The sequence below is a fragment of the Microcaecilia unicolor genome, chromosome 5 (assembly GCF_901765095.1).
Source record: "Microcaecilia unicolor chromosome 5, aMicUni1.1, whole genome shotgun sequence".
NCBI classification, from domain to species: domain Eukaryota; kingdom Metazoa; phylum Chordata; class Amphibia; order Gymnophiona; family Siphonopidae; genus Microcaecilia; species Microcaecilia unicolor.
The window spans coordinates 270,675,843-270,690,807 of NC_044035.1; the positions used below are offsets into that span (position 1 = coordinate 270,675,843).

The following is a 14,965-nucleotide window of genomic DNA, read 5'->3' on the forward strand; positions in this document are numbered from 1 at the left end:
GAGGAACGGTGGATGACTCCTTAGGTGGCGAAGGATAGTCAAGGACTGCGAAAATATCGGCCCTGGGCTCATCCTCAGTTACCACAGGGAAGGGAATGGCCGTAGACATTTCCCGCACAAAGGAAGAGAATGAAACTCTCCGGGGGAGAAAGCTTTCTCTCTGGCAAAGGAGTAGGATCAGAAGGGAGACCACAAGAATCCTCGTCAGAGAAATATCTTGGGTCCTCCTCTGCCTCCCACTCGGTATCGGACACTAGTTCCCTGACTGCAGTCTGAAGCAGGGCCCGTCTCGATGCCGAGGAGCGATGTCCTCGATGATGGTGTCGAGAAGTGGACTCCCGCGCCGTCGGCGATGAAGCTCCCTCCATCGATGGGGAATCAACTTGGGTGGCAGCCGAGTCGAAGACCTCACCACAGGCGTGGAGCCAGCCGCCGCATCTATCGACGGTACCGATGATGCAAGCACCACCGGTACCGGAACAGACGGTCACAGCAGCCCTTCCAGAATCCCTGGAAGAATGGCTCGGAGGCGCTCATCTAGAGTGTCTGTCGAGCAAGGCTGTGGAATCGGTACAGGAGATGGAGCCAGAATCTGTCTGGGGCAAGGAGGCGGATCGGGCTGTCCAGAGAGGGGCGAATCGACACCTCCTGTATGGAGAGTGAGCGGTCCTCCTGGCGTCGACGCGTTACGGGTGCCAAATCTTTCGGCACCCCGGAGCTCTCAGTACCGTGACGGGAAGGCGACCGATGATGATGCTTCTTCGCCTTCGCTCGAAGCACGTATCTGTACCCCCCCCCGGTACCGACGAGGACATGGAATCCAAACGTCTCCTCGGGGTCGGGTCCAAAAGAGGTCGGTTCCGGTGGGCCTGCACCGCAGGAACCCCCGAGGCAGGGAGACCCACTCGATGGCTCACTGCTGCCAGCGTGGGATGGTCTCTGGACAGCCATTACCTGCGCTCCTGACGTCGATGCACTCTCCGGTGCCGACATCGACACCACCGCCGCCGATCTCGGTGCCGACGCCGAAGGACCGGGCAAAGCTCAGAACAGGCGTTCCCACTGAGCTAATCTTGACGCCTGTGTCCGCTTTTTGAGGCTAAGACACAATAATGTACAGGCGTCAGGGCGATGACCAGCCCCAAGGCACTGAATACACGAAGCGTGTGGGTCAGTGACTGAGATTGCCCGGCTACACCGAGTGCACTTCTTGAAGCCACTGGCAATCCTTGATGTCATCGACGGAAAAATAGCGGCAGCGAAATCAAAACCCGCGATGGTGCCAAAAAGGGCACAAAAAAAAGGGGAAAAACCCCGTACGGGCGGCCAAAAGGGCCAAACACGAAAACGAAAGAAAACTTACAAGGATAAACTAAGAGATAAAGGAAAGTAAGTTTTTGAAGTTTGTTTTTGTTTTTTGAAAAAGAAGAGGTCAACACGAGCTGACCCGAAGAAAAAAACGAAAAAATTGGCGAAACGCTGAAGCGTTGACAAGGGCTCTCTTCTGTGGGGCGCAGAGCAACCGAAAAACAGCCGCTCTGACCGTGGAAAAAAAAGAGACTAAGCCGGCACGCTCGCGACGGGCGGGAAGATGGCCGCGCATGCGTGGTGCATGCACGTGGGCTCTAGCAAGCTTTGCTGCTAGGAAGATTTCCAGACCTGGGGCTGCCGTCGGATGTCACCCATCAGTGAGAACAAGCAGCCTGCTTGTCCTCGGAGAATTATTTTTTCTTCAAACCATTTGAGAAAATGTCATGTTGTAAAACATTTAACTTAATTTCATCAAAAACAAGCCTCAACTACCCAAGAGAAAGTGGTAGACTTTTTAACAAACCCTACAGTGGGTTATAATATCCTTGGCTTCCCTCATTGACCAGAAAAAACAGAAATGGAGAACTCCCAGTAGGGAGAAAAAGCCAGTCTATTAATCAGTTTTACAGTGTAAACATCTTTGAACATGTGAAAACTGCTGGGCAGTCAAGCTAAAAAAAAAAAAAAAATCTAACTTCACCATGTTTAAAGACATTCCATTTCACTCAGTACATAAATGTAGATAGCAACAACAAATGACTGGAAAATTTCATGTTGAAATTCCATGCGGTTGCTGAGAATATAGAAAAAAAAAAAAAAAAAACTAAGAGTGGTACTTTTTTTTTTGGCCTCACCCTGTACACATACTGAAAAAGGGTCATTTTGCTTCTGGTACTGGGGAGTGACCTTGGCATTCTTAGAGTTGCAGGATGTGCTCAGATAAGGAAGATTCTCTCAGTGCTTCTCAAAACTTTCAGTGTGATGCAATATTTGAGCACCACAGAAGGACTTTTGAGTTCTGACTTACCAACTCATAAATCACCTGCTAGGAAATCAGGGTCATCTCCTGGAGGCTCAAAATAGCAGCAAATACTATATTTGTATTTTTTGCTTATTTACAATAAAGATTGGAAACTTAAAATACATTTTTTTTTTTAAAGTTGAAGCGAGATTTGAACCTAGGTCCCTTGGTTTACACTCCACTGCAGTAATCACTAGGCGGCTCCTCTACTTTGCATGGACGTTTGTATGGTCATTTTCAAAGAATGCTGCCAGATAGACATCCATGTCCCTTACTCCCCCATGAAAACCAACATACCCGTTTTAGGGTGTTCATAAGATATGCATTACTTTCACATTAGTCACATTTTTGTTTGCTATGGTTGTTTATATACTACTGTGGAGGTAGAGGTTGTTAGATTTAAAACAGGCATGCTATATATGGTACAGAGCCACAACAGCTTATCATCTATAATGGTATCCAGGAATGCTTCATCTGCTGCTAGACTCAGCCATAGAATATAGCCTGGTGGACACTTTCTTGGAACTACAGAGAAGCAACTACATCTGGTTTTGCTTCCAAAGGATATATAACAAAAGCAGAGCTGGTTCCGTTCATTTTCTCCATGGTAAAACTCAGCAGTAAATTTAAGGCAATAAGGTTGACAGTAGGGGGTTACGTTTAATATTTTCCCACATTTCGCTGCCTTTACGGTAAAACTACTTTCAATCTTACCTCTCATACATAATTTAAAAACAAAACAAAACAAAAAAAAAACATACTCGGTAGGGAGGGAAAGGGTGGGGATATATTACATTTTGGGGGAGGGAAGTAAAAAAAAATGGTGACCTACTGTTGTAATCTGTTTTGCCTCATCTTTCAAGACAATTTTCTTTGATGTTTCGTGATGTATGCTTACCTGTTTTTTTGTATTGATGATGTTCACCAATAAAAAAAAAGGTTTAAATAAAAAATAAAAAAAACAAATACTTACGGGGAACAACATTCAGAACTAAAGAACACTCATCGTGGCCTACTCTGTTCTGAACTGAACATCTGTAAGTGCCCGAGTACTCCTGAGAAGCATTCTTCATAGTAAGGACACCGATGCTTGAATCTAAGTAGTGAAGGAAAAAAATAATATGTTCATGTAGACTAATATGCTCATTTTCAAAGCACGTCTCAAAAGGCTGAAATGTCCAAATCCTGATTTTGCAAAGGCAGAATAGGTCATCGAACACTGCAGTATGTCCAAATAGCAAAAGGCCATGTTTTGAGTGGGACAAGGGAGGGTCAAACCCAGATGTCCAACAGCGATTACCAAAGGGGAAGAAACGTCCATATCTAAAAAGGACATAACTTATTTAGACCTGGTGTTTGGCACATTCAGGTTACAGAAAGGATCTGTGGTTGAGCAGCTGTCAACTGGCGGGATTAAGGTACAACACCTCTTTAATGCCTCAATGGTTGCTGCCCCCACCTCTTCCCTGAAAGTGAAACCGGAAGAGGATACCAGGTTCTATGACAGTTTCAGGTACGGGCATTCTTAACAGAGCAGGAACCAGGTCTGAGGAGTAACCTAGTAATTACTGCAGTGGACTGTAAACCAAGGGACCCAGGTTCAATCCCACTTCAACTTTAATGCAATGGTTCTATATACTATATTTGTATTTTTTTGCTTATTTACAATAAAGATTGGAAACTTGAAATACAATTTTTTTTTTTTTTAAGTTGAAGAGGGATTTGAACCTAGGTCCACTCCACTGCAGTAATCACTAGGCTGCTCCTCTACTTTGCATGGACGTTTGTATGGTCATTTTTAAAGAATGCTGCCAGATAGACGTCCATGTCCCTTACTCCCCCATTCATAATTTGGATGTTCCAGTTTGTAAAATGGATGTTCATGATAGACATTTCCAGCATATGGATGTGTCTCGCATATTTTCAAGCAGGAAATCTTGATGTATTTCCTGTTCACAAATACTTGCGAGATGGACATTTGTTTGGGACAGCACTATTCTGACTTGGATGACCTTTCAAAAATGCCCCTCCACATGTTTTTGAATTTAGGCAAAAATACTAGGTCATTCAAATATAGAACTTAGAACTATGTATAAAAGGGCCAATGTTCAACTGCAGGGGGAAGTACATGTGCACAGGAAGTGGCAGAAGTCCTCGGAGTTTGGCTAGGTCAGAGGAGGGAAAGGATAAACTATATTTAAAAAAAAAAAAAAAAGTAACTATTTCAAAAGAAAAGGTACCAGCAAAAAAGGTCTGCAGGCACTTTCCCTTTTAAAGTTGTCTCAGACAGAAAGCATGCACATATATGCCCTTTGAAAACTGGCGCAAAGCCCATGGGTAAAAAGGACCTGCAGACACTGCATCATTGTGGACAGTTTTGAAAACTGCCTTCTTATGTTTCTGTAGTAACTTGTATCAAATCAGGCTCTTACTGAACTCAAAAGCATCCATGCAGTCACCCACAAGGCAACTGTTCTGGCACTGTATGTCCGCTGTGAGAACCACATGAAAAATTCTGAGTAGATATGTATACATTGAACAATGCCATTACTACCATTCCCTAATCCAGCTGCATAAAGAGGGACATAAATGATTTAACATTTAAATACATTTACCTGGGTAGCAGTACCTGCTACTTGGATAAGTGCCACTGACTGAGGCCAACCACCGATTTTCAGTAGCATTATCTAAATGAAGCCGCTGAAAATCATTGCAGACTGCCCCAGCACTATGAGAACAGTGCTGGGGTGGTCTGTAGCTAGAGCAAGGTAAGCCGTAATTATCCAACAAAAAGGCTGTGCTAATGTTATTCAGCTAGCTATCTGGATAGTAGGCTGAATATCTTCACTATCCAGATAGCGCTGGCACTGACATCCTATCCAGATACTGGAGATGAATATCTGGATTTATTTGAACCATGGTGGTGAAGAGAAGAAAGACAATACAAAGAGGAGGCACCAAATCATAGAAAGTTAACATAGAACATACAAAGCAACTGGAAGATAAAAAGCAATTTTAACTCCTAAACCTAGAGCTTCAACTGTCCCCTATCCCTGATATGTCCTGTCTGTCCTAACCCTTATCCCTTACTTGTCCTGTCATAATTAGATTGTAAGCTCTATTGAGCAGGGACTGTCTCTCCATGTTAAAGTGTGACGCACTGCGTACATCCGGTAGCGCTATAGAAATAAGTAGTAGTAGTAATTATCTTTTTGTACAATGCTTTGAATGAATTTCTTCAAAAAGGCAGTAAATAAATCCTAATAAATAAGTGTCCTAAACAAATAATATTGTATTTATTTGTTGCATTTGTATCCCACATTATCCCACCTTTTTGCAGGCTCAATGTGGCTTACAATACATCATGGATAGTGGGAAAGAGAAAAGAGTAGATATTTGGTGTTACAGAAGGATTTGGGTTATATGGTAGTGGAATACCTGATAGTAAGATAACAAAAGGCATTATTAACATTTCTGGATACATGTGGGAGTTTCACATTTTGGTCTTTGTGGTATATCTTGTCGAAGAAATGGGTCTTTAGTAGTTTACAGAAGCTGGTCAGTTCAGAGGTCACTTTTAGGTTGAGTGGCAATGCGTTCCATAATTGCGTGCTCATATAGGAAAAGGTTGATGCATGCATTAATTTGTATTTTAGGCCTTTGCAGTTGGGGAAATAAATTAAGGAATGTGCGAGATGATTTTTTAGCATTCCTGAGTGGTAGGTCTATCAGGTCTGACATGTAGGCTGGGGCATCGCCATGGATGATTTTATGTACTAGGGTACATATTTTGAACGTGATGCGCTCTTTGAGTGGGAGCCAGTGTAGCTTGTCTCGTAGGGGTTTTGCACTTTCGTATTTTGATTTTCCAAATATGAGTCTGGCTGCCGTGTTCTGGGCTGTTTGGAGTTTTTTTGAGTTTTGCTCTTTGCAGCCAGCGTAGAGTGAGTTGCAGTAATCTAGATGACTGAGTACTAATGATTGTACCAGATTACGGAAAACAGTCATATAGTAACATAGTAGATGACGGCAGAAAAAGACCTGCATGGTCCATCCAGTCTGCCCAAGATAAACTCATATGTGTATACCTTACCTTGAATTTGTACCTGTCTTTTTCAGGGCACAGACCATATAAGTCTGCCCAGCAGTATTTCCCGCCTCCCAACCACCAGTCCCGCCTCCCATCACCGGCTCTGGTACAGACCGTATAAGTCTGCCCTCCCCTATCCTAGCCTCTCAACCACCAACCCCTCTTCCCCCCACCTGCTCCGCCACCCAATTTCAGCTAAGCTTCTGAGGATCCATTCCTTCTGCAAAGGATTCCTTTATGCATATCCCACGCATGTTTGAATTCCGTTACCGTTTTCATCTCCACCACCTCCCGCGAGAGGGCATTCCAAGCGTCCACCACCCTCTCTGTGAAAAAATACTTCCTGACATCTTTCCTGAGTCTGCCCCCCTTCAATCTCATTTCATGTCCTCTCGTTCTACTGCCTTCCCATCTCCGGAAAAGATTGGTTTGCGGATTAATACCTTTCAAATATTTGAACGTCTGTATCATATCACCCCTGTTCCTCCTTTCCTCCAGGGTATACATGTTCAGGTCAGCAAGTCTCTCTTCATACTTCTTGGAACGCAAATCCCATACCATTCTCGTAGCTTTTCTTTGCACTGCTTCCATTTTTTTTTTTTAACATCCTTCGCAAGGTACGGCCTCCAAAACTGAACACAATACTCCAGGTGGGGCCTCACCAACGTCTTTATACAGGGGCATTAAAACCTCCTTTCTTCTGCTGGTCACTCCTCTCTCTATACAGCCTAGCACTCTTCTAGCTATGGCCACCGCCTTGTCGCACCGTTTCGTCGCCTTCAGGTCCTCAGATACTATCACCCCAAGATCCCTCTCCCCGTCCGTGCCTATCAGACTCTCCCCGCCTAACACATACGTCTCCCTTGGATTTCTACTCCCTAAGTGCATCACTTTGCATTTCTTCGCATTGAATTTTAATTGCCAAACGTTAGACCATTCTTCTAGCTTCTTCAGATCTTTTTTTCATGTTTTCCACTCCCTCTGGGGTGTCCACTCTGTTGCCAATTGGTCATCAGCTCATACCTTCTCACAACATTACCGCTTGGATGTGGCTTGGGAAGAATGGTCTTACTGTTTTTAATTTCCACATTGAATGGAACATCTTTTTGGTTGTGTTTTTCGTGTGATTCTCAAGTGTTAGGTGCCGATCAATGGTAACTCCAAGAATTTTCAGTGTTTCCGAAATTGGTAGATTTAATTTTGGTGTGTTGATGGTGGGTAAATTTGCTCGTGTTGAGTATTAGACATGGTAAAATTATGTATCATACCTGATAATTTTCTTTCCCTTAATCATAGCCGATCAATCCATAGACTGGTGGGTTGTGTCCATCTACCAGCAGGTGGAGATAGAGAGCAATCTTTTGCCTCCCTATATGTGGTCATGTGCTGCCGGAAATTCCCCAGTATGTCGATATCAAAGCTCCATCCACAGGACTCAGCACTTAGAGAATTACACCCACAAAGAGACACTCTGCCCAGCTCACCACCACCGAAGCGGGGGAGGGGAAATATTCCAGCGCACCACCGCCGGGGCGGTGGGCGGGAAACCACACCTGCCGATGCGGGGGGAACTGGCTTATCCTGCTACCGCAACTGCGGGAGGAGCTGGCTTACCCTAACACCGCCGAAGCGGAAGGGATACAAAGCAACCCTACAGCCGCCCGAAGCGGGAGGGAGCGCCGGCATAATTTAGTTATCAATCCAGCCACCGCCGAAACGGGGGGAGAAGAAGCAGCAGCTCACTGTAACACAAAATCGTCTCAACTCGAAGAGACTTCAATTGGAAGAACTTGAACACGAAGTCCTCATGAACAGGAAATGAAGACTGAACTTGAACCTGAAATATAACCATAACACAAACAATACAGATATCTGGGAGGGGCTATGGATTGATCGGCTATGATTAAGGGAAAGAAAATTATCAGGTATGATACATAATTTTACCTTCCCTATCATCAAGCCGATCAATCCATAGACTGGTGGGATGTACCGAAGCAGTACTCACCCAGGGCGGGACATGGAAATCCCTGAACGTAACACTGAAGCCCCAAACTGGGCCTCGGCCCGAGCAGCCACATCCAAGCGGTAATGTCGTGAGAAGGTATGAGCCGACGACCAAGTAGCCGCTCTGCAAATCTCTTCCAAGGAGACAGATCTGGACTCCGCCATCGAGGCTGCTTGTGCTCTAGTACAGTGTGCCTTCAGCTGAATAGGCGGAATCTTCCCTGCTGCCACATAAGCTGCCGCGATCGACTCCTTGACCCAACGTGCCACCGTAGGCTTAGATGCCTGCAGACCCTTACGAGGGCCTGCGAACAGCACGAACAGGTGATCCGACTTCCGGAAATCATTGGTCACTTCCAAGTATCTGATGATGACCCGTCTAACATCCAGGTATTTGAGTGCAGGGTACTCCTCTGGGTAATCCTCCCTACGAAAGGAGGGTAGGTCAAGCTGCTGATTCACATGGAATCGAGAAACAGTCTTGGGCAGGAAGGAAGGCACTGGGCGAATCGATACTCCTGCTTCAGTGAATCGCAGGAACGGCTCTCTACACGAGAGCGCCTGGAGCTCGGAAACTCTTCTGGCTGATGTGATAGCCACCAGGAAGACCACTTTTTTTTTTTTTTTTAATTCTTTATTTATCCTTTTAAACATTTTACAAGCGTTTATACTTGAACAAGAAAAACAGATTAATTTGGTTTACAAAGGAAATTTCTTACAAGAAGTTAAAAGAAAAAACATCTTATCTTAGACCACCATAACGGGGGGAGTATGCCGATAACTCGGAAGAGATTACAAAAAAATAGTAAATAATAAAGTAAGGCTTAACGGATATTACCACTGTAAATCTTCATTACTTTCCCTAGGATTAATACTAATTGGCTTCAAACAGCTTTCATAATATTTTTTTGTGCGATAAATTGTTTTAAATGATCCGGTACAAAGAAAACATATTTTACATCCAAATATTTTATAATGCATTTACACGGATAGTTTAAATTAAAGGAGGCCCCCAATGTCAAAACAGCAGGTCGTAACAGCAAAAATTCCTTTCTTTTTATTTGTGTAACTTTAGTGACGTCTGGGAAAACCCAGATTTTTCCCCCATAAAAAGGGTTTTGCAAATTTCTTAAAGCCAGTTTTCTCACCAGCTCCAAGTCCTGTTGAAACACAAATGATTCCAAAAGGGTTTGCCTATCGGATATAGAGGTCAAAGAGGTTTCCAAAAGTTCTGAAACATTTAAATCACTTTGCGGAATCTGTGGCTCATTGTTTGTTCTTTTTGATGGTAAATAATAAATTTTATTCAAAGGTGGAATATTATCAGAGGTAAACTTTAAGTTTTCCACCAAATATCTTTTAAAAATATCCATAGGTGAATACACTGATATCCTTGGGAAATTTAACAATCGAAGATTCAATCTTCGGTTGAAATTTTCAAAGTATTCAAGCCTATTGTGAATTAGTGTATTGTCCTGTATCAGCTTGACAGTTGTTTCTTTCATTTTGGTGGAATCAATATTCAAAAGATTTATTTGCTCATTGACCTCAGTTTTCATTGTAGTAAATGCAGTATTTAAAGTCTGTACCTTTTCAGTCAGTAGGTCAATCTTGCTAGTTGAAGTCCTCACCGTATTATCCAAACGTTGGAGCACCTCCCATATCGTCTCCAGCGTTACCTTTGCATTCGAGGCCTTAGATGTTATAGGTCTCTCCTGTAGAGCAATTATGCCCTCTGGCTCAGATGGCAGGGAAGCCCCGGCAAACGAACCGACTTTCTGGCCCAACGGTGGGGCGCTTACTCCGACTTCCGGTAGCGGCAATCCACCCTCGAAGTCGAGCGTCGCCGGTTGCAAAGGAGGAAAAAGAGTTGGAGGAGACAACGACGTGTCTATACCCAAGATTTTGGCGTCTCCTACCGCCGTAATATCAGCAGGACCTCCAATCTGCCGAACAGTGGAATGTCGCATCAGGAACTGGTCAAGCTTCTGCTGGACGGGCGTTGATGTTAGCCCCGACTGGGCCGCCGGTCTAACGGTCCCCTTTCTCTTAGTATGCGGCATCTTATAGGTATGAAGAAGAAAAATCTTTAAAACGAAAAACCCCAAGAGTAGTTTCGATCTCCAGCAGCGTGAGCTAGTCACCGATGCAGACAGATGGTACCGCCGCCATCTTGCTCCGCCCCCCACCCTGTGTTAGGACAATTTTGACTTTGAAAGAGTCAGGCTTAGCTGCCTCGCTCTCTCCGACAAAGCACTGCCTTACAAGTACAAAATAAACCATAACACAGAACCCAGGAAGACCACTTTCAACGTCAGATCCTTCAGCGATGCCCTTGGCAAGGGCTCGAAGGGTGGCTTCTGCAAGGTCCGCAGCACCAGATTGAGATTCCACGTAGGCACTATCGAGTGAAGAGGGGGGCGCAGGTGATTAACTCCTTTGAGAAAGCGTACCACATCTGGCTGTGAAGCCAGGGAAGCCCCCTTCAGGCGACACCTGAAGCAGGCTAGAGCCGCCACCTGGACTTTCAGCGAACTGAGCGACAGGCCTTTCTCCAGTCCCTCTTGCAGGAACGCCAACACTGAAGATATTGGAGCAGTGAAGGGCGATACAGAGGCTGCCTCGCACCACGACGCAAAGGTACGCCAAACCCTGGCGTAAGTGGCAGAAGTAGAGCGCTTCCTCGCTCTCAGCATAGTGGCGATGACCCTGTCTGAGAAGCCCTTCTTTCTCAGCCGCTTCCGCTCAAGAGCCAGGCCGCAAGACCAAAGGGGGAGGGATCCTCCATCACCACGGGACCCTGATGTAAGAGGCCCCGCTCCGCTGGCAGCCGCAGAGGGCCGCCCACCGAGAGTCTGACTAAGTCCGCATACCAGGGACGTCTGGGCCAATCCGGCCCCACCAGGATCACCCGGGCCCGGATGCTTTGCCACCCGGCCTAGCACCCTGCCCATCATGGGCCAGGGCGGGAACACGTAGAGAAGCTCCTGTGCCGGCCACTGCTGGAGAAGAGCATCGACTCCCAGAGATCAAGGGTCCCGTCCTCTGCTGAAAAAACGCGGCACTTGGCAATTGGCCGAGGATGCCATCAGATCCAGGCTCAGCCGGCCCCAGCGTTTCGTGATGTCCAAGAACGCCCGAGCAGACAGTTGCCACTCTCCAGGATCCAAGGTATGGCGACTGAGGAAGTCCGCCTTGACGCTCATGACTCCCGCAATGTGGGCCGCCGACAGCTGTTCCAGATTCGCTTCCACCCACAGGCATAGCTTCATGGCCTCCTGGCTAGAGGGGCGCTCCTGGTACCTCCCTGGCGATTGACATAGGCCACAGCTGTGGCATTGTCCGACAGGACCCATACAGGCCTCAGCACCAGTGCCGGGAGAAACTCTAGAAGCGCCAACCGAATGGCTCGGAGTTCCAGGAGGTTGATGGACCATTTTGTCTCTGCAGGGGACCAGAGCCCCTGCGCTGTCCGTCCCAGGCAGTGGGCTCCCCAGCCCATCAAGCAGGCGTCCGTCGTGACGACAACCCATTCTGGGGTCGTAAGAGGCATTCCTGCAGACAGCTTGCCTGGCCTCAGCCACCAGCTCAGCGCCTTCCGCACCGCTGGATCCAAAGGAAGGCGTACGGCGTAGTCCTCCGAGACTGGAGTCCACCGCCGCAGAACAGAGTACTGTAGTGGTCTCATATGAGCCCTGGCCCAGGGCACTACCTCCATTGTGGCCGTCATGGAGCCCAACAGCTGCACATAGCCCCAAGCCCGAAGAGTAGAGGAGGCTAGGAACTGGTCCACCTGTCGAATCGAACCCCCAGGTACTCCAGGGACTGAGTCGGGCGCAGCTGGCTTTTCTCCCAGTTGATGACCCATCCCAGGGAGCTCAGAAGAGCAGTGACCCTCTGTCTGTAGCTCTCCCGCACTCCGCGTAGGAAGGGGCTCGGATCAGCCAGTTGTCCAGATAGGGATGGACTTGCACTTCCTACTTGCGGAGGTAGGCCGCGATGACCACCATTACTTTGGAGAAGGTCCGCGGAGCCGTAGCCAACCCGAACGGGAGGGCTCTGAACTGGAAGTGTCGGCCCAGCACTGCAAAGCGCAGAAAGCGCTGATGAGGCCTATGTCAAATCGCCAGGGAGGTACCAGGAGCGCCCCCCTAGCCAGGGAGGCCATGAAGTTATGCCAGTGGGCAGAGGCGAATCTGGACCAGCTGTCAGCGGCTCACATTGCGGGAGTCCCGAATGTCGAGGCGGACTTTCTCAGTCGCCATACCTTGGATCCCAGAGAGTGGCAACTGTCTGGGTGTTCTTGGAGATCACGAAGCGCTGGGGCATGCCGACATTGGATCTGATGGCGACCTCGGCCAATTGCCAAGTGCTGCGGTTCTTCAGCAGAGGACGGGACCCTCGATCTCTGGGGGTCGATGCTCTTCTCCAGCAGTGGCCAGTACAGGAGCTTCTCTACGTGTTTCGCCTTGGCCTATGCTGGGCAGAATTCTCGGCCGGGTGGCGAAACACCCAGGCCGGGTGGTCCTGATGGGTCCAGACTGGAGGCGCCCTTGGTATGCGGACCTGATCCGGCTTTCCGTAGACAATCCTCTGCGGCTTCCAGCGGAGCGGGGCCTCTTACATCAGGGTCCCGTGGTGATGGAGGATCCTTCCCCCTTTGGTCTTACGGCCTGGCTCTTGAGTGGAAGTGGCTGAAGAAGAGCTTCTCGGACAAGGTCATCGCCACTATGCTGAGAGCACGGAAGCGCTCTACTTCTACTATGCCAGGGTATGGAGTACCTTTGTATCATGGTGCGAGGCAGGATCCCTGTCGCCCTTCACGGCGCCAATTGCTTCAGTGTTGGCGTTCCTGCAAGAAGGTCTGGAGAAAGGCCTGTCGCTCAGCTCTCTTAAGGTCCAGGTAGCGGCTCTAGCTTGCTTCAGGAGTCACCTGAAGGGTGCTTCCCTGGCTTCTCAGCCAGATGTGGTGCGTTTTCTCAAAGGGGTTATCACCTATGCCCTCCTCTGCACTCGATAGTGCCTACGTGGAATCTCAATCTGGTGCTGCGGGCCTTGCAGAAGCTGCCCTTTGAGCCATTATCGCGGCTGTCTCTGAAGGACCTGACGTTGAAAGCGGTCTTTGTGGTGGCAATTGCATCAGCCAGGAGGGTTTCCAAGCTCCAGGCGCTCTCGTGTAGAGAGCCGTTCCTGCGGTTCACGGAGGCAGGAGTGTCTATTCGCCCAGTGCCTTCCTTCCTGCCCAAGATTGTTTCTCGCTTCCTTGTGAAACAGCAGCTTTGTCTACCCTCCTTCCGTAGGGAGGTTTATCCAGAGGAGTATCGTGCTCTCAAATGCCTGGATGTTAGACGGGTTAACATCAGATACTTGGAAGTGACCAACGATTTCCGGAAGTTGGATCACCTGTTCGTGCTGTTCGCGGGCCCCCGTAGGGGTCTGCAGGCATCTAAACCTACCGTGGCACGTTGGGTCAAGGAAACGATTGCGGCGGCTTATGTGGCCGCAGGGAAGGGGCCGCCTATCCAGCTGAAGGCTCATTCTACTAGAGCACAGGCGGCTTCGATGGCAGAGTCCAAGTCTGTTTCCTTGGAGGAGATTTGCAGATCGCCGACTTGGGCGTCAGCTCATATCTTCTTACGGCATTATCGCTTGGACGTGGCAGCACGGGCCGAGGCCCAGTTTGGAGCTTCAGTGTTGCGTTCTGGGATTTCCATGTCCCGCCCTGGGTGAGTACTGCTTGGGTACATCCCACCAGTCTATGGATTGATCTGCTTGATGATATGGAAGGTAAAATTATGTATCATACCTGATAATTTTCTTTCCATTAATCATAGCAGATCAATCCATAGTCCCTCACAGATATCTGTACTATTTGTTCTAGTTCAGTTATATTTCAGGTTCAAGTTTAGACTTCAGTTCCTGTTCAGGAGGACTTCGAGTTTAAGTTCTTCCACTTGGATTTCCCTGGAGTTGGGACGACTTTGTGTTACAGTGAGCTGCTGCTGCTTCTTCCCCCCCCCCCCCCCCCCCCCCCCCGTCTTGGCGAATGGTTAAGGTTTCTGACAGGGCAGCTCTGTTGGTATGCCAGTGTCTCCTACCCTTGCAGGCAGCAAGTTGCAGCTTTGTGATGTCTTTGATACGACCTTTGCAGAACTATATACACCTCCTGTTCTTGCCCTGCCACCAAATTGCTATGCCATAGTTCCTCCTCTGCTTTCATGTAAACTGCCACTTTAGTTTAATGATATGATATGCTGAGTTACATTTAGAATGTCTAAGCAACATCTAGCCTCTCCTTCTGCCATTAAGGTCTTGCAGTTCTTTCTTTGGCATCTTAGAATATGTAGCACCTGTAGTCAGCACTGGCACTGCTTGTGTAGAGAACCATAAATTGCTATATATGCAAAAGAGCTTTTGTCTTTATTTTTAGGTAAGGTTGTAATTTTATTTAAAAGGGCAGAGTTCCATGAAGTCCTAAATAGTCAAGGAAAATACTAGAGTGTTTGACATCAGTTGTCCAAAGATATAAAAGGTAAATA

At 47.5% G+C, this 14,965-nt stretch overlaps 1 protein-coding gene across 3 annotated transcripts in view; it reads right to left on the reverse strand.

Moving 5' to 3' along the window:
- Positions 1–14,965, reverse strand: part of CXADR (CXADR Ig-like cell adhesion molecule) — a 111,724-nt gene that overhangs the window by 58,033 nt on the left and 38,726 nt on the right. For all 3 annotated transcript variants that reach the window (XM_030204214.1, XM_030204213.1, XM_030204212.1), the window contains exon 5: positions 3,306–3,428. In XM_030204214.1, the coding sequence (XP_030060074.1) occupies positions 3,306–3,428 (123 nt within the window). The remainder of the gene's footprint in view (positions 1–3,305; positions 3,429–14,965) is intronic.